The following is a 19,485-nucleotide window of genomic DNA, read 5'->3' as shown; positions in this document are numbered from 1 at the left end:
CTCTGTTTCTAAATGTAAGTCTTTCTAAAGATTTCAATAGAGATTACATACGGATGTATGTAGACATATTTTAGAGTGTAGATTCACTCGTTTTGCTTCGTATGTAGTACTTTTTAAAATTTCTAGAAAGACTTGTATGTAGGAACATAGGCTTACTTTCTTTGCATTTGTTCGAAAGACACACAATGCAATAGAAATAATGGAGTTGAAAACCATTTATTCTCTTCGCACAGAAGAATGGTTTACTCAAATTTTATAGGATAAACATGCACTCGTTAGCAAGACAAATAGTATCATCCGACTTATTTTCTTTCTGAGACTTCATAGTGTTGAATGACAGGGCAGGGGAGGTAGAGGGAGCAGTTGAATAGGGTTTCTATGATTATAAACCGGCAAAATCATGCATGCGCCGTACGATGATATAGTAATTATTTGGATATAGGTTAGTACGATCTATCAGTTGGACAGATCGATCGTTTGTAATTTCATGGGGGCATCCATGTTTTCGTGCTCTACTCGCTATCATCTCAACCGATCAAAAGGTTAATTGCATGTACTCGAATAACCAATCAAAAAGTTAATTGCATGTACTCGAATTGAGGCTCGCTTTTGCCATGCGTCTCGGGTTTTTCTTCTTAAGGGAAGACCATCATGGCTAGTTTTATTAAAATCAAATAATCATCTATAAGCTTGCTAGAATCAAAGTCAGGAGGCTCGTCAAACCAACTAAATGAAGTCTTATTACAATAACTAAAATAAGCTAGTACATAAGCCGCTTGATTACAAGAACATACCATATGTACCTTCACAATCTTCATAAGAGGAAGACAAGTTGTCCTTCACGTCCCTGCAGTATCTCGTTATACGGAAAAGGGTCTAGTATACGAGTTGGAAATTTTACAGGGATACAACAAGTTGGCCTTCACTGCTTCACCGATTTTAAAAGTTGGAAATTGTAGGTGGAAGTTACAGTTTTGAGAGAAGTAAAACTTTCGTCATAAAATGAGTGAGGGCATTAACGGACTTTCGAGCTGATGGAAGTTCATTTTCAAGTGCAAATGCTATACTTGACTGTTCATGGAGTCCTGTCCTGGCTTGTATGCGACCCAGTACTTGCTATAATTATTCCCTTTTAAGTTCACCTTACAGAGGCCCACAGTCTCACATTATATTACACATAGGAGAGGGCAAACCAATAATGGTTCAAGCAGCACGGCAATTCTGGAGACAAGAAGAGGAACAACAGAGAAGTGTTAACTGAATTTGAACAGCGGTTCTTTCATAACTGAAGTTTAACAGTGGTAACCAGAGAATGAAGAAGCAGATCAACAGTAGGAGAAATAGCAGCAGGAGATCCGGGCAATAAATAAAAGTCACATACATATATATGACCAAATCTTCCGCCCGAGGCCATGGACGTGCGCAAGAGAACACAGGAAACAACACGACATGCAGCTCGAAAGAGACTCTAATTTCCTGGCTCTAGCTACGAGCCCCTTCTTCCTCGCGTGCAACGCGAGCACGCGCAACGTGATGTAAATGATAACAAGGAGGAACAATGCAATACCGAGCGCAACTAGGAGCCAAATGAACCACCTGGGATCTCTGATGTCGCTCGGTGGACTGAGCGGCGAGGGGGGCGAAGGGAAGCGGAGCGCCACCACTCTGACCACCAAAAGTTCGCCGCCGGCCAGCTACAAAGCTTGTCCCCCCCTCGCATTGAGTGACATGGCCGATCCCTTCTTTCCCCCGCGCACTTGGCCATGCCTGATCTGCTGTTGTTGGATTTTGGCTCCCCCCCACACACACACCCCGAGAAGTGGGCTTGCCCCGATGGTATGTTGCGACTGAAGTGAGCACTCCTCTGACCAAAGCCATCCTGCCAAACGCCGTGATGAGCTTCCCCAAAGCAAGGACCAGCTACCCAGCGGCCTTATCAACGAGATGTCGCATGTCCATCTTACTAAGACGTTGGATTATCAAGCGAAGACCAAGATATCAGAAATCTATGGCACATGCGCATGCACCGCCGGACGACACGCACGCATACATGTGCCCATGAAGAACGCGAAGGGGGGAAATATCAAAGGGCACAGTGATGGTAAGACGGAAGCGACAAGATATAGCCGGATAACGACAAATAGGACGTAGTCAAATCAAATTCCGCTGCGGGCATAGTGCAGAACCGGGCTTTAGTCCCGGTTTGTAAAGGCCTTTAGTGCCGGTCCCCCCTTTTAGTACCGGTTCGGCACGAACCGGCGCTAACGTGCCAGCACGTGGCACGAGCCAGGCCCGGGTGCGTGTAGGACTACCGGTTGGTAACACCAATCGGTACTAAGTGTTTGGGGATGTTTTGGTTTTATTTTTTATTTTCTCTTTAATTTTGTGTTTTCAATTTAATTTAGCAATTGTTTTACATTATAATGAGTTGTTAAATCATTAGGTGAAAGTACCGCAGATTAGTTTCGACTGGATGCATGTGGATCCTAGCTAAGTGATCAAGTATATGCCATATCCATATTATACTTGATCACCTCAAGTATAATATGGATATGGCATATACTTGATCACTTAGCTAGGATCCATCCAGCTGAAACTAATCTGCGGTTTCTTTCATAAATGATATAATAACTCATCATCATCATCATCATCATCATCATCATCATATTAATTAATATAAAAACTCTTGCATCTCATATCATCAACAACAGTATACTAGCTAGCTAAAAATCATCATAGTCGTCATTACCACTATTTAATCATCATAGTCATTACCGCTATCTAATCACCACCAACACTAGCTTAAAGAAGAAACATTCACTTGTACCAGAAAAAAAGATATCACCGAGTTCAACATGGTCATGATATTATAAGTGTTCATAACACCACAAAATCAAATCACTCTTTGAGATTAAGTTTAGGACGAAGAACACGGACATGAGAGGACAAGTACTAAGAGCATGAACTAGCTAAATCACTCCTGCTGCTCTCTCTCAGGTAAAATAGCATAGAACATGTATAGCTCTCCTGATTCATCACACTGGAGCATGCAGATGAACCTGTCTCCTAATCGTGGGCTGCACTTCTGATTGCTGCCCCCTAGTACTTCTCTGGGATCGTTAACAATTTTGCTCCAATCTTTCACTATTAAGCATTCATCGCTTTTAGAAATACTGAATGCACTCATGTGCAATGTAGGATATCTTGGCCGTAAGCTAACCGTTGACATGCGACCTTTAGTCTCGATCCACTGAGCCACAACTGTCATCGGGAGTCCCTGTTGAAGAACATCGTATAGTAATTAATATACTTAGCAATGAAAGTTTAGCTTCAAATAATGTATGCAAAAGATGCACTGAGGACAAATAGTAAAAATCTTACGTTTGGTCGTAACTAAATAGATGTGACCGTAGTTCAATACGATCACTATTGGTCGCACGTTTTGAGTACTAACATTTCTAAGTGCAGGAAGAAAATTTGTCTTGACAGTATGAAGATCCTCAAGCCATGAAACATAATGACTTATCTCCTCGCAGTTTAGTTCAGCCCCGGGACAGTAGTAGGTCCTGTCTACCAAGCGCCGGACATGTTTGCTTGAATGGAAATAAGCTGTCAATAGAAATTAGTTGTCAACTATTTTTGAATAAACAATATCAAAGACATAAATATGCATGGTTGAGAAACTCACATAATGGTAGAACTGAAGGCGTATGCACATGGACCCAGATGTCTCTATTAACTTCAATATCATCTTCCGGACGAATATCAAAGGTGATAACCATATCAGGCTCAAATGCATAAGCCTTGCATAGTGATTGCCAAGTTTTGCATTCAAAATAGGTGTATGTGTCTACATTGTATAATTTGATGTTGAAAGTATAACCATGCTCGGTCTTCAGGTAAACTCTCTTTACCTCCGGAGTTTCCATAGCACTGAAACCTATCTTATTCAAGACAAAAATTATTGCATGGCAGGGGATGTGCTACTAGAATAGTGAAAATTTAAAATTATAAGTTGAAGCAAATGAAGCATATATAAGTCATGCTTAATTACGAAAAAAGACTTGTCGTTGTGACTTACTGTATCCACTTCGAAAATCTCATCCAGTTTGATGCTGAAGCGCCTATCATCAACAAGGAAATTTCTGTCGCACAGGCCGCGCTGGTCTTCACAGTATTCGCACATAATGAAATCTTTTTCGTCGTCAGACGACATTTCCTATGTTCATATAGGTGAAACATTAAACACTTACTAGTTCTATTAATTCAATTAATTCAACTACTTCTATTAATTCAACTAATTCAACTAAGCATTTACTAAAGATAAACTTGTTCTATTAATTTTCTTACTAAAATAAAGTAGCTAGTTCTATATAGTAATATTTTAATTAGATCATAAAATCTCAGATACCTAAATTTCTTACTAAAAATAAAATAGTTTTATTAATTATACTAATTCAACTAAGAATTTACTAAAAATAAACTAGTTCTATTAATTTTCTTACTAAAATATATAAAGTAGCTATATATAGTAATATTTTAATTAAATCATCAAATCTCATATACCTAAATTTTCTTACTAAAAATAAACTACTTCTATTAATTCAACTAGTTCAACTAAGCATTTACTAAAAATAGACTAGTTATATTAATTCAACTAGTTCAAATAATCTCATATACCTAAATTTTCTTACTAAAAATAAACTAGTTCTATTAATTTTCTTACTAAAAATAAACTAGTTATATTAATTCAACTAGCTAGTTCAAATCTCGTATACCTAATTAATATCTAGCTAATTCATCTAACAATTGACATTAATATTTAACAACTTTTTTATCTAATTCATCTAACATTCTTATCTACGTAATTCATCTAATTCGATCATCTAATTAACAATTTGACATGCATTATCTAAACAACAGAAAACAGAAAATAAGTAAAAAATGTGTGTGTGTGTGTGTCTCTGTGTCTGTGTGTGCGTGCGCGTGTGTGTGTGTGTACGAGCAGGGGGTGGCGGCGTACGGGCGGCGGCGCGAGACGGCGACGCGACGGAGACGGCGCGACGACGGGCGGCGGGCCGGGGGCCGGCGACGGTGCGCGCGATCGAGACGGCGACGTACGGGGCGGCGGCGCGAGACGGCGACGACGGGCGGCGCGCGATGGGCGACGGCGCGGCGGCGGCGGCGATGTCGCGCGAAGCAGTTGGAAGAAGAAGTGGTGGTCGATAAAACTGAAATTTTCGTCAGTGCCATATATATAGACGGGGCCTTTAGTACCGGTTGGAGCCACCAACCGGTAGGAAACGACACCCTTTAGTACCGGTTGGTGGCTCCAACCGGTACCAAAGGCCCCCACTAGTACCGGTTCGAGCCACCAACCGGTACTAAATGACTGAAAAATAGCAAATGATGTTAGAAAGTGTTCAAAATTGATGACGTCGCTTTGAATGGTGCATACGGAACGCAAAAAAGTCTGGAGTTCAAATAAGTTTAAAAAAACGAAGTGCCCGTGTAACAGATGAGTTCTCGTCCGAAACCCTGATACTCCGAAAGATATTGTCCAGTTTGTACACGAAGTGCGTCCAGTTTTTGCCGTGACCCTCTCTACTCTTTTGCATATGTTATGCGGGTGAAATGATGATACCATGCCAAGTTTCAACATTTTCAGAGTTCGTTTTGTAGAGATTTTCAATTTCATGGTCATTTAGCTCTCTAAACAAATCGGTAAATGATTGAAAAATAGCAAATGATGTCCGAACATGTTGAAAATTGATGACTTCGCTTTAAATGGTGCATACGGCACGCAAAAAAAGTCTGGATTTCAAATAAGTTTAAAAAAATGAAGTGCCCGTGTAACAGATGAGTTCTCGTCCGAAACCCTGATACTCCGAAAGAGATTGTCCAGTTTGTACACGAACTGCGTCCAGTTTTTGCCGTGACCCTCTCTACTCTTTTGCACATGCTATGCGGGTGAAATGATGATACCATGCCAAGTTTCAACATTTTCAGAGTTCGTTTTGTAGTGATTTTCAATTTCACGGTCATTTAGCTCTCTAAACAAATCGGTAAATGACTGAAAAATAGCAAATGATGTTAGAAAGTGTTCGAAATTGATGACGTCGCTTTGAATGGTGCATACGGAACGCAAAAAAAGTCTGGAGTTCAAATAAGTTCAAAAAGCGAAGTGCCCGTGTAACAGATGAGTTCTCGTCCGAAACCCTGATACTTCGAAAGAGATTGTCCAGTTTGTACACGAACTGCGTCCAGTTTTTGCCGTGACCCTCTCTACTCTTTTGCACATGCTATGCGGGTGAAATGATGATACCATGCCAAGTTTCAACATTTTCAGAGTTTGTTTTATAGTGATTTTCAATTTCACAGTCATTTAGCTCTCTAAACAAATCGGTAAATGACTTTAAAATAGCAAATGATGTCTGAACGTGTTGGAAATTGATGACTTCGTTTTGAATGGTGCATACGGAACGCAAAAAAATCTGGAGTTCAAATAAGTTTAAAAAATGAAGTGCCCGTGTAACAGATGAGTTCTCGTCCGTAACCCTGATACTCCGAAAGAGATTGTCCAGTTTGTATACGAAGTGCGTCCAGTTTTTGCCGTGACCCTCTCTACTCTTCTGCACATGTTATGCGGGTGAAATGATGATACCATGCGAAGTTTCAACATTTTCAGAGTTCCTTTTGTAGTGATTTTGAATTTCACGGTCATTTAGCTCTCTAAATAAATCGGTAAATGACTGAAAAACAGCAAATGATGTCAGAACGTGTTGGAAATTGATGACGTCGCTCTGAATACTGCATACTGAACGCAAAAAAAGTCTGGAGTTCAAATAAGTTTAAAAAATATTGATTATACATGTGAGGGCGTAAACACGTAAAAATATACATAAAAAATACATTGATTATCAATGATCTTTTTGTGTATAATCTGAATTGTCAACATGAGTCCTTAACGGTTTAGAAACTGGTGAAGACTCATATTGCAATCATAAATTCTACACATAAAGTTTAATGAAGACCAAGTGCTTGTGATACTTTGAAAAGTAACATATTTAAGGTGGTAAAAATCCTACTAGGGGAGCGAGGTGGGACTAAAAACAGCCTGCCACAACCTCTTTACTACCGGTTCATGCCACAAACCGGTACTAAAGGGGCTTGCCGGGTCCCAGCCTCTTTAGTGCCGGTTCGTGGCATGAACCGGTACTAAAGGTTCGTTCCGAACTGGTACTAAAGATCTCCTCCCGCCTAGCCGTTGGAACCGGCACTAATGGACACATTAGTGCCGTCTCAAATTCAAACCGGGACTAATGTGGCTCACATTTGACCCTTTTTTACTAGTGGGGCGACATTCAGCGACCGATGCACCAATCGCAAACACTGCAAGTAATTGGCGTGTCAGCTTCCCATTGGTCCCATTTATACTGATAAGAAAAAGTTAGAAAAAGAGAAAAAAATCGTACGCAATCAGGTCAACAGAACGACATGGCCCACACGCACGAATATTACTAAACGCACACACAATCGTGCAAATCACGTTGCAAAAATTTGAGATGAATACCTACAGTCACCGGGGAAATCTACACCCCGGGAGCCCTAAAAAATACATGTGCCCATACCCCATTTATTCTCAGGTTGCTATCGACCAAGTGGTGAAACGTGAGAGCAAAATTTGAAATGAATACCTATAGTCACCATGGAAATCTACACCCCGGGAGCCCCAAAAATACCCCATTTATTCTCAGGTTGCTATCGATCAAGTGGTGAAACGTGAGAGCAAAATCTTCCCCGGAAATAGGGGTTTGAGTATTGTAGATGTTCATATTTTTTTGATATAAATTTGATCAAACTTTGTGTAGTTTGACTTTGACCAAATTTGATATGCGAAGTACAAAAAACGGAGGGAGTACATAGGTGGAAAGAGCCGCTTGTACAAACACCTCAACAATTAAGATTAAATTGTACAAAAAACAAACCTATATTTTTGAACAATGCCCTACCTTTTCAGAAACCCAGTTGTGTAACCTGTGGTTTCTTCCTCACATACTCTCCTGATTTGTTTTATAGCATTGCTTAGCTTTATCGTGTGTTTCTTTCTTTTTTTGCTTAATTGCACGACAAGCATTTAGCGCACTCACACGCCTGAATGTAGCTAGGCGACGCTGGCCGACACTGTCCCTCGCTTGCTTAATCACCTTGTCACGCCATCGACCGATCGAGCTCGTGTTGCCTGCCTACCAGTTTTTTTTGGCTTTGCTGGCTGCAAAAATTTTGTCGTGTGCTTTCTGCTTGTTTATAGCAAGGCCGTCGATGCATGTCAAACAGGCAAACAAACCGGCTTAACTGCATTCATTCTTTGTCTCATATGTTCTGCACTGCTCGATCACTGGTTTGTGCTGCAGTCTTTTTTTTTACTTCGGTTTCCTTGTCGTCTTCTCCCTCCGTTCCAAAATAGATGATCCAACTTTATACTAACTTTATACTAAAGTTAGTATAAAATTGAGTCATCTATTTTAGAATGGAGGGAGTACTTTTCTCATGCATATCTCTTGGTTTCCACAAATGGTCAGTGTCGTTCCATGATCCCGTACGAGCCAAAAGAACTTTACACACATTAGTGTAGTGTTAATGAGCTAGTTACCCGAGGGTTAAGTGACTTAAGTCAGCTAGTACCAAAATCTTGTCATATCAACATTAGATGTTTGGTTCATGACATAGCCAGAATATATAAGCACCTACTCCCTCCGACTCAAAATATGTGTCATTGATTTAATATAAATTTAGTAACAGTGATGCAGGTTCATTTTTCTGACAACCAACCATTTTCCTTCTTTGTATCACAACGGCTTCAACCCTCCAACTCTTTTCACACACGACCCAGTCGTCTTCCTCCTCTAGCCGCAGCTCCATTTCTTGTACCATTGACCCAACCGTCTGCACCGGCCACCCACGCCCAATGGTACTGCCGCAAACACCTCGCGCCCGCCCTGCCCGAGCCACCGCCTTGATGTCATGCGGGCCATCCTCTATAGCCCGCCACGATTCCGTGTCGGCAATTTTTCCCGCACCCGTGCACCCAATACACCATCAAACCTCCGACTCGCCTTCACATGCGACGCTGAGGTCAGCCACGTCGTCGTCGGCTCTGGATCACTCTTGATGTCTCGACCTCGGGTGCCGAACAAAATTGACCGATTTCAATTATGTTTTCAGGCAACTGAAAAATAGCCAACGCGCCAAAATATTTGCTAGAGATTCCTTGAACCTTTTCTGACCCAAAAATTGGAAAGATTTTGTAAAGAGAATGCGAGGAGAGCTTGCCATATTCCATATACAACCAAAATTTGGACAACCAACCAACCAAGAGCCAAAATGTCATGGGCTGCCAAAAATGTTGGTAGGGCAAATTTTGGCACCAGCCAAACATACCAACAAAAGAAAAAGGGGAAAGGTAGCTAGTGGAAGCTCCACACATCAGCATGCAAATAGATGCTCACCAAGACTAGCTAGATAACATAGTGCACTCATCACATTATTTGTATCTTGCATTGCATCTTGACATGGACAGCACTTGGCAGTTCACATACATTGCACGCATGCACTAGCGTTGTGAGTGTTTCTGCCTTGAGAAAATTGGCTTGTTGCAGAGGAAGCTGCGTTCAGACGGAATGCTCGGCAAGACGGCGCTTGCCGTGCTTCTCATGCTCGCCGGCCTCGCGGCCGGGACCAGGCCGCCGCAGCCGCCGGTGTCGGAGGACACGCTGGAGGAGGTCGCCGGCTCGCTGGAAATGTACGTCGACAGGCTCCCCCAGATGCCCAAGATCCACGGCTACTCCATGGAACGCGGCCGCGCCACGCCGGTGCACCTCGCCGTCGGGATGTACCGGAAGAAATGGGTACGTTGTTCTTCTATTTGTGTATGCATGTACGGTGTGATCACTTGGTTGCCTCGCCGGCTCACCTCGTCTGTGTGTGGGCTGTGGATGCATGCGTGCAGAAATTCCACCGCGACCTGCCGGCGACCACCGTGTTCGTGTTCGGAGAGTCGGCCGAGAGCGCCACCTTCCCCGGGCCCACCATCGAGGCCCTGCAAGGGGTCCCGCTGTCGGTGACGTGGGAGAACCACCTGCCGGAGCGCCACATCCTCCCATGGGACCCCACCGTGCCCGTCGCCATCCCCAGGCACGGCGGCGTCCCGACCGTCGTCCACCTCCACGGCGGCGTCCACCCGCCGCAGTCCGACGGCAGCGCCTTCGCCTGGTTCACCGCTGGCTTCCGCGAGACCGGGGCCAAGTGGACGACGCCGACGTACGTGTACCCAAACGTGCAGTCCCCCGGCGTTCTCTGGTACCACGACCACGCTCTCGGCCTCACGCGCGCCAACCTCCTCGCCGGCCTCGTCGGCGCCTACGTCATCCGCAATCCGGCGGTCGAGTGGCCGCTCGGCCTTCCCTGCGGCGACAAGTTCGACCGCGTGCTCGTGCTTGCCGACCGCAGCTTCTACGCCGACGGCTCCCTTTACATGAACTCCACCGGCGACAACCCGTGCGTCCACCCGCAGTGGCAGCCTGAGTACTTCGGCGACGCCATCACCGTCAACGGCAAGGCGTGGCCGTTCCTACCCGTCGCCCGCCGTCGCTACCGCTTCCGCGTCATCAACGCCAGCAACGCGCGCTACTTCAACCTCTCGCTGAGCAACGGCCTCCCCTTCCACGTCGTCGGCTCCGACACCAGCTACCTGCCCCGGCCGGTCACCGCCACCCACGTCCTCCTCGGCGTGTCCGAGTCGTTCGACGTCGTCATCGACTTCTCCGACGACGAGTCCAACACGCCCGAGGTGGAGCTAGTGAACACGGCGCCGTACCCGTTCCCCGACGGCAACGCGCCGGGCCGCCTCTCCGGCAAGGTGATGAAGTTCGTCGTCGAGCCAGCGAAGACAAGGGACCACTCCAGGGTGCCGGCGAGGCTGCTGGAGTACGTGAAGGTCGCTGAGGAGGAGGCAACAAGAAAGCGGTACATCGTGATGTACGAGTACGACGACGGCGCGACGGGCGGCCCGACGCACCTGTACATCAACGGGAAGCGGCTGGAGGACCCGGCGACGGAGACGCCGCGCGTGGGGGCGACGGAGGTGTGGGAGGTGGTCAACCTCACGCCGGACGACCACCCGCTCCACCTCCACCTGGCCACGTTCCAGGCGGTGCGCGCCCGGGGGCTCGTCGGGCTGGACGAGCTCAGGCGCTGCATGGCCAGGCTCAACGACGCGGGCAGGTGCAACGTTAGCGGGCACGCGGCCGGGGATGCGGTGGGCGTGCCGGAGCACGAGAGGACGTGGAAGAACGTGGGGAAGATGGCGCCGGGATATCTGACGACGGTGGTCGTCAAGTTCCTGATGGTGGACACCGGCGAGGCCTACCCGTTCGACGCCACGGCGGAGCCCGGCTACGTCTATCACTGCCACGTACGTACTCTATTAATCACCTACATCGTACAACTCGGAAAACAAAACTTGCCAAGACGTACACCATTGACGTTTTGTTTCTTTTACTCGCAGATTTTGGATCATGAGGACAATGCCATGATTCGCCCACTAAAGCTCATCAGATAATTATCGCCTCAGTTTTGCTATTTTTCTAAGACAAATGAGAAATAGCTACTTCTGTCGCAAAAGCATAGTACAAATCTGAATTTAAGACCCATACAGTTGCAAATAATAAGAAAACAGCCGTCTTCAAGAGGGAGTTGTGTATGATAGATGAGGTCAACTTTGCAAAAATCTGTTGCGGTGACAGAAAATGGAAAAATATTTTATTGTGTATGTTGGCGCCGCCCTCTCGCAGCGCCCGCCGCCTTCTTGCAGCGCCGCTTCTTCTTCTACCTCTTGCTGCCTCTCACAGCTCAACTCTCTTTGTCTCACACAAGAACACACACACATGGTGAAACTCAGAAAACACACACGCACACAGCCAAGGAAGAAACCCAACGAGGCTTTGCCCAGAACACTTTTCCTTGGTGCACACAAAGACTACATATCTTCCTCTAGCCCTCACGACCTTTTCTTTCATTACTCATGCCAACACATCGAGAAATAAGGATGACAGTGAACCTCCAGCCTCCTCAGCGATTTGGAGTTCCCAGCCGTTGGATCGTTTTGCTTGATGCAATCTCGGCCGTTCAATGCCCCTCAGGAAAGACCTTGGCCGTCGGATTGAACAGGAACTCCTGTAGCAATGAATAGTTTCACCCCACTGTAAAGATCTCGTGCCACCGCCGATATTCTGGTGCCCCCATGAGGGTATTTTTGTCGTTTCACATCTTAGGTCAACACGCGCCCTTTTCTGATTCGCTCCCTCCTTCCCAATCAATCTCTCTCTCTCTCTCGCACATCTCTCTCTCGCGCGCGCGAGCCGCCGCCCCCATCCTCCGCGTCCGCCACCGCCGCTCGTCGCTCCTCCTCCACCCAACCCCTAACCCTAGCAGCTCCGCCGCCGCCGTCTACTTCACCCAGCCCGCCGGACCGCCGCTGCCGTCTACTTCGCCCAGCCCGCCGGACCGCCGACTGGATCCAGACTTCCACGGGGACGATGTGTCAGGGGTCCCGCCGCTGCCGCCGCGCCTGCTCGGTGTTGTGCCACCCGTTTTCGCTGCCGTCGACGAGCTTCTCGGGCTCTTCAAGCATTCCTGCAAGGAGCTCGTCGACCTGCATCGTCAGGTCGGTTGCCGCTGTTGCTGGTGGTAGCAGCCTGCGTGATTGGGTGTGTGGATGTTTGTTTGGTGATCGCATATGGTGATGCTGGTGTTTTCTTTTCTTCCTAATGTGGATAAATTGATACGGGCCTCCAAAATCTGAAGAAAGAACTGGCTACGCAGGATGCCAGGCATCGCAAGACACCCAGGGAGGTTAGTTAGTATTCTTGCAAGTTTTCTAATACGGTTATACCCAGGCAAAGTTTAGTAGGCCATTCTGTAGACAACCTAATGAATAATTGCTGAAAAGGGCAGCCCGTGATGCAAGAATCCAAAGAGACATAACTACAGCAGAAAAAACTGCAAGGCCTGCATTCTACGTGATGTGAGACGAGAGCTAGCAACAGATGTCAGAAACTGAATCTGATTAGTTGCATTTTGCTTGAAACCCAATCTTTTGCACATATGCTTGTTACAATTTTATAAACCTGTTACTCTTTACTGCACTAAGACGTGATGGCTAGATCGTCGCCAACTCCTACCCTGACCCCAAGGTCGCTGTCAGCGTCAATCCCAATACCCAGGTCGCTGCCACCCCCAACCTCGACGTCCAGGTTGTAGGCAGAAGGTACATTCGGTCGCTGGTACATTTGTTGTATGAAGGTCCAAGGTTTTGAAATCTAAGAGTAAACCACCCGCTACTGAAATACGTGCAAGGGTTAGTTTTGTTTTGTTCTTATGAAAAATGGGCATAAAGTTCAGAGAACATATGCAATGGTTAAGCTTTTTCTTCTTGGACAAAAAAAATGCATCAGTAAACTATATATGCTCAAATTATGCACCAGATATTCCCAGTCACAAATCTTGGTTATGTGAGCACTCCTTGCCCTATTATTTAAATGAAATCATCCTGATCTCATTAAGCCATCTTACCACGAGGCAAAAATATTTTTAATTTGTAGGGTTAGGGACCCAAGATCCTAAGCAGTAGTTTTTTTTCCTGTCTCTTACAAAATTATGAAAACAAAGTTGGTTACAGCAGCAAAAGATCCATGCTTTGTATTTTACAGTGGTAAGACCTACAGTCAATAAATTCAAGTGCCACATGTGGCTCATCTGCTGCTACGATTAGACTACATGTGTATGCTAGAGGGAAGTTCAGAAGGTGTATCCGTCCCACAAGGATATGCTGCTATAATTGGACTCTGACGATCTATGAATATGTTGCATCCAAATCTGCATTTATCTCTCTGCAATATGCTCATTTGCTATATAGTTTTGAAGTTTACATATCATGTATATTTATTACCATATCCTGCTCGAACGTTTGGGCGTTCTTCGAAGGAATATCTTTTTTTTCTATTGCAGCTTTCTCCTGGAAACCGTTGTTATGAACCAATCAACTCTTTGAGAATTAAAGGTATGCCAATATACTCGACTACTATTCTCATGTTGCTTTGCTATCTACTATTTTGATACCTGGTTTGGCTTGCTTGTGGTGCGTTCTGATGTATAGATGCATTGTTATGAACCATTATTTGGACTGCACACCTAATATAAAATACCAAGTATTTGCAATGCTTGATTGTTATGCAAACTTTCCTTAGAATTTCGAGGACTTGGTGCATGAGCTATACAGTGATACACTATATGTAGTTTACGTCGCTACACAGATTTGGCGGTGGCCATCAGCCATCATGTTATCTGGCCTGCAGCTCGCCAACCTCGCCTGCTCGAACCCAAGACGCCACTGCTTCTTTGCCAATGCCATGATAATTTGATGACTGTACCAGCTTTCTTATTTTCATTGGAATGATATTATAGCCTCTGTTAGTAGCTATTTTCCTTGTTTTTTAATGCCACCGAATTAAATGCCATTGTTTCCAATGTGTGTGTCTGTGTGTCTGTGACAAGTTCTGCTCTAAACAAATATATGAGACACACAAATGCACATATGTGTATTCATGTCCAATTGTTGTGACTGGTGCAACTATATTTTGATCCAAATTTCTTAACAAGCATAGGTACGAATACTAATGCCAGTGCAGTTTCGCTCGTCCTAGGACGGCCCGGATGGCCCAAGGTGAGCAGCCTTTGATACGCCATGCAAGACGCCTAGGTGCTGCCTTCCAGATAAATCCGGCTGCCACCGACCGGCGTGAGCTCGCTTCAGCCTCCTCCTTCGATCTTGCAGCTACTGCCTCATCGCCAACCCACAACAAGGTGAGCCTCCTGCCTTTATATGTTGTCATGATTTAGAAGGTTGAAGTAGCTTTGTTAATGGGATGGAATCCCCTGCCAACCGACCAGTGTTTAGCCCCAATGTCCGTCCAATTGAATCCCTTGCTACAGTTGCTAGGTCCCAGCCTCATTTCATTAGTTAATTTGATGTATAATAGTGTGATAAGACAGTGAGGTGTATGCATATCTATACCAGTATATCATACTTTTGATTGTGGTATAGGTAATTTGGCCGTTTTGGTGCATGTATCTAGCTTCGATTGGTTTTGTGCTTTCTCTAATTATGCTACTATGTTGTTTTGGTTGATAAAATAGCTACAACGAAGATATATAGATTTCGTGTCTTAGTCAATGTGTTCTATAATGATGAAAGCCTCTTTTATTTGCCAGCCTTATGAGCTCCTTTATAGGTCTCTTGATGCGAAGCTTGTGGTTGGCATACCATTCAAGTTCTGATCTCCTATAATTGTATCTTCTAGCATGCAGCCATTTTATTTTATTTTGAGGTACTCAAGTTTGAACTGACTGGTTTCTTTTATGAACATTAGGATTTGGAAATTGCAGCTTCAATTCTTGCGAGCGCGGAGTTGGAGAAGGTGGGGCTGCAGAGCAGAGCCAGTTGCAGCATCCATGGCCTTGTTGTGCTTTCCATCGACCATGCGCCAACGCCAAGTCCATGATTGGCGACCTCGCTGAGCATGAGGACAATGATGGGTCCTCCTCGGCCATGGCCAATCGTGCGAGATTCACCAGGTTGCGGGGCTTGGTCAGCAGTGTGTGTGGCCAGTGGTTGTAGTTTACTGAAGCGGAGAGGCAGTGCCGTCGTTGACCATGGATTCAGGTAATTTCAGGTTTTCTCTCCTGTTGTGGTGGCCCTCTAGGTTATTGTTTACATTCTGCATTGGTTGTAGTTGGTGTCGTGCTTGCGTGTCTCCTAATGCCTCTGCTATAACATGACATGTGGTAATGTAGTGTTTATTAAGGTTTGGTCAGCATGCTGACTAAGTCCAATATCAATCTGTTACATTTGATCAGTGTGCAGGTTCTCTAAAAGCAAACTTGTGTATTGCAATTAAACTGTCATTTCTCTTGCCCTTATAAATTGATAGATTGTTGGTTTATGTGTGTTCCACTCCTATGCATTCCTCCTTATACCTTATGTGATTAAACATGGATTTATTTGTGTGTAGCAGATCCTGGGAGTTCTGTCAGGATAGGGAGGCAAAAGGAAAATGTACATGCTCCTTATTACTTATCAGAAACATTTCCTACCAGTTCTTTTTTATTGTGTCTCATCTGAAATGGGTAGTTCTGAGTTTCATATCCTAATGGGTAGCAAAACTGTACATCTTTTAGATCTTGGTTCTAAATTTCCATTTTCGAGAAATGCCATCTTTTCATTTATATTTACTGTTTTAAGAAATGTTCTGAAGTGACAAGATTATTTTTTGTATGCAATTTCCAATAGTAGGTATTTTGTCAATCTATTTGTAGATGCTGCATTTGTCTTACTACCCTTTTCACTAATTTGCTACATTTCCTAAATGCTTTTGCTAAATGTCTTTATCCTTCTGGGATATACTTATGGAAAATAGAAATCATTTAAACTAGACATTCTAAATTTCAAATTTGATAATCCATATATTTGCATAGGTATTCCCAGGAGGTGGGAATCCCATAGCTCTCTTAACTTTTATTTGTTTGTAATAATGAACGCTTATCCTATTTGGGTAATGTTTGTATTCATATCTATCACAAAAAGATTGATGTCAAGTCTATGTTGTTGTTTGGTTTCCCTTAGGAACTCTATGCATTAGACTACAATACATAATAGAGCGAGGGAATCATCTTACCATAGGGAGGCAGGGGAGCATTGAAAAATGCACTGTATTGGATTCCGCAAATCCAGTGAGTATGAATGCACCTTTTACTAATTAGTTTGTGACAAGGAGGGGAGATCCATGTGCATGCAAGTTTGCTTGGTTTTTGCCGATTCACTCGATTATTAATTTTGGGACTGTGACGATTAGCAGGGGCTGTGGGGTCACTGGCAGACGATGTGCTTGGTTCCGCAGGTCATATTGTCAAAGTGCCAGTTAATTACCTGCCTTCAGGCTCTTCTCCTATCAAGGGTGACGTCACCTGGGATTGCTATGGTCTTACTGAAGAAGCTGACAACCTTGGCTATTTGTCTATGATGTCGACTGATGCCATCAAGACCATCGGTAATGACACGTGTGATGATGAGTCTGACTACGCCGAATATGATGAGTTTCCTGGCTTACTATTCATCTGACCATAAGGACAACAATAGTGGTTACTGGTTACTGCTCATCTGAGCTTAAGTGGTGAATGCGGCCGATGTTTCGACCACATAAGAAAATGAAGTTCGACCGCATAAGAAAATGAAGTTATTTTGGTTTATCGAGTAATATTATGTGTGGTAGCAGACTACCACACCATTGTAAATTATGTGTGATTGTCACTATGAGACAGTCCTACAGTGTGGTAGTTCTACAGAGAATTTCTAAATCAGTATGGTAGCAGACTACCCTACCCTTATTGTAAATTATGTGTGATCATCAATATGAGAGATTAACTACTAAATGGTTATGTCAAATTATGAACGAATTATGTCTTAGTTCCAGTGTTGGTTCTCTAATTTATTTTATATGCCTGCATTATCCTATATTAATGAATATACTAAACTTGGATTTCTATTAACTTATCATTACCTGCATTACCAAAACGTTGCGCCCGGCACCCTCGCGCCTTGGCGCGCTCCCGATCTAGTATATATAGACATCAGAGGTTGGCACACAACCCGCATGACTCAGGCCACTACTACTTCGTGGCCTTTATCCTCTCATCACCTGGTCATCATCATGCCCACTAACAAACTAACGACCTACATGCATCCACTAATCCCTTTCTACATGCACGGCCAACACCCATGTCCAACAAACTCATGCATGCTTTACGGACTGGACCTTGTGTAGCCGCTTCACACGGCCCATCGGCATCTCGCATATACGCCGTCTCGCACGGCACTAGCATCTCGCCATGCACGCTTTCCAGCCTCCATCGCGCCTTGCCGCATCTCACGGCGTTGCCGTATCACACGGCACCACTGACATCTCGTCGTGCTTGCCTCCATGGGCTTCGTACGCATCACACGTATACCTTGCCGGACTACACTATGCTAAGCTAAGCTACATGTAGAACGAAAATAACACATGCGGATACATAAATCAAGATTAAACCTAACAATTTCCCCCATAATCTTGATTCTCCAATCTCCGATGCGGATCACCCGCCTCCACTTGCAGCATGTAGCAATTTCTCCTTGCCGAGGACGACGCCATCGCAGCGCCAGAAACCCCCATGCACCATCTTGTCGTGGTCGACGCCGTCGCAGCGCCGGACACCACCATGCACCATCTTGTCGTGGTCGACGCCGTCGCAGCGCCCATCACCACATCGTCCTGCCGCACGCAGCGGCCACCTCATGACGTGGACGACGCCTTCGCAACGCCGATCACCACGCCGTCGCAACGACCCATCTTGCTGATGGCATCACACCATCCTAGACAGCACCGTCGACGAGCTTGACGCCGATCCTTATGACGGCTTCGCGCCGCCGTACCTCCCAACGGCGTCACACCGTTGTCTTCTTGTGGCAGCTTCTGTTGGGGAACGTACTAATTCCAAAAAAATTCCTACGCACACGCAAGATCATGGTGATGCATAGCAACGAGAGGGGAGAGTGTTGTCCACGTACCCTCGTAGACCGAAAGCGGAAGCGTTAGCACAACGCGGTTGATGTAGTCGTACGTCTTCACGATCCGACCGATCAAGTACCGAACGCACGGCACCTCCGAGTTCAGCACACGTTCAGCCCGATGACGTCCCTCGAATTCCGATCCAGCCGAGTGTTGAGGGAGAGTTTCGTCAGCACGACGGCGTGGTGACGATGATGATGTTCTACCGACGCAGGGCTTCGCCTAAGCACCGCTACAGTATTATCGAGGTGGACTATGGTGGAGGGGGCACCGCACACGGCTAAAAGATCAAATCAATTGTTGTGCCTCTAGGGTGCCCCCTGCCCTCGTATATAAAGGAGTAAGGGGGGAGGTGCGGCCGGCTAGGAGGGGCGCGCCAGGAGGAGTCCTACTCCCACCGGGAGTAGGACTCCCTCCCTTTTCCTTGTTGGACTAGGAGAGGAGAGGGAAGGAGAGAGGGGCAAAGGAAAGGGGGGGCGCCGCCCCCCTCCTTTTCCAATTCGGACTTGGGGGGAGGGGCGCGTGGCTGCCCCTTGGCCGCCTCTCCTCTTCCACCAATTGGGCCCATGAGGCCCAATAGCCTCCGGGGGGTTCCGGTAACCCCCCGGTACTCCGGTATTTATCCGACAACCCCCGGAACCATTCCGATGTCCGAATATAGTCATCCAATATATCAATCTTCATGTCTCGACCATTTCGAGACTCCTCATTATGTCCGTGATCACATCCGGGACTCCAAACAACCTTCGGTACATCAAAACTC

At 45.5% G+C, this 19,485-nt stretch overlaps 1 protein-coding gene and 1 long non-coding RNA gene across 2 annotated transcripts; both read left to right on the top strand.

Moving 5' to 3' along the window:
- Positions 1 to 9,546: 9,546 nt before the first annotated feature.
- LOC109781217 (multicopper oxidase LPR1 homolog 1) lies at positions 9,547 to 11,830 on the top strand. The gene is made up of 3 exons (XM_020339817.4): positions 9,547 to 9,908; positions 10,010 to 11,473; positions 11,567 to 11,830. Exons 1-3 carry the CDS (start codon positions 9,681 to 9,683, stop codon positions 11,618 to 11,620), a joined length of 1,746 nt encoding a protein of 581 aa, XP_020195406.1. The 5' UTR covers positions 9,547 to 9,680; the 3' UTR covers positions 11,621 to 11,830.
- A 2,298-nt stretch (positions 11,831 to 14,128) lies between these two features.
- LOC109781218 (uncharacterized) lies at positions 14,129 to 17,589 on the top strand. Its single transcript, XR_006662117.2, has 3 exons — positions 14,129 to 14,922; positions 15,489 to 15,781; positions 16,134 to 17,589. It is a non-coding gene; the product is annotated as an uncharacterized lncRNA (long non-coding RNA).
- Positions 17,590 to 19,485: the final 1,896 nt, after the last annotated feature.

The sequence above is a fragment of the Aegilops tauschii genome, chromosome 4, assembly GCF_002575655.3.
Source record: "Aegilops tauschii subsp. strangulata cultivar AL8/78 chromosome 4, Aet v6.0, whole genome shotgun sequence".
In the NCBI taxonomy this organism is placed as follows: domain Eukaryota; kingdom Viridiplantae; phylum Streptophyta; class Magnoliopsida; order Poales; family Poaceae; genus Aegilops; species Aegilops tauschii.
This window is presented reverse-complemented; position numbering and strand designations above follow the sequence as displayed.

Excerpts from the sequence above, each read along its gene's own strand:
- LOC109781217 (XM_020339817.4), top strand. The coding sequence starts at position 9,681 with ATGCTCGGCAAGACGGCGCTTGCCGTGCTTCTCATGCTCGCCGGCCTC. Across the intron at positions 9,909-10,009 it reads GGATGTACCGGAAGAAATGG|AAATTCCACCGCGACCTGCC; the intron begins GTACGTTGTTCT and ends GCATGCGTGCAG. Across the intron at positions 11,474-11,566 it reads GCTACGTCTATCACTGCCAC|ATTTTGGATCATGAGGACAA; the intron begins GTACGTACTCTA and ends TTTTACTCGCAG.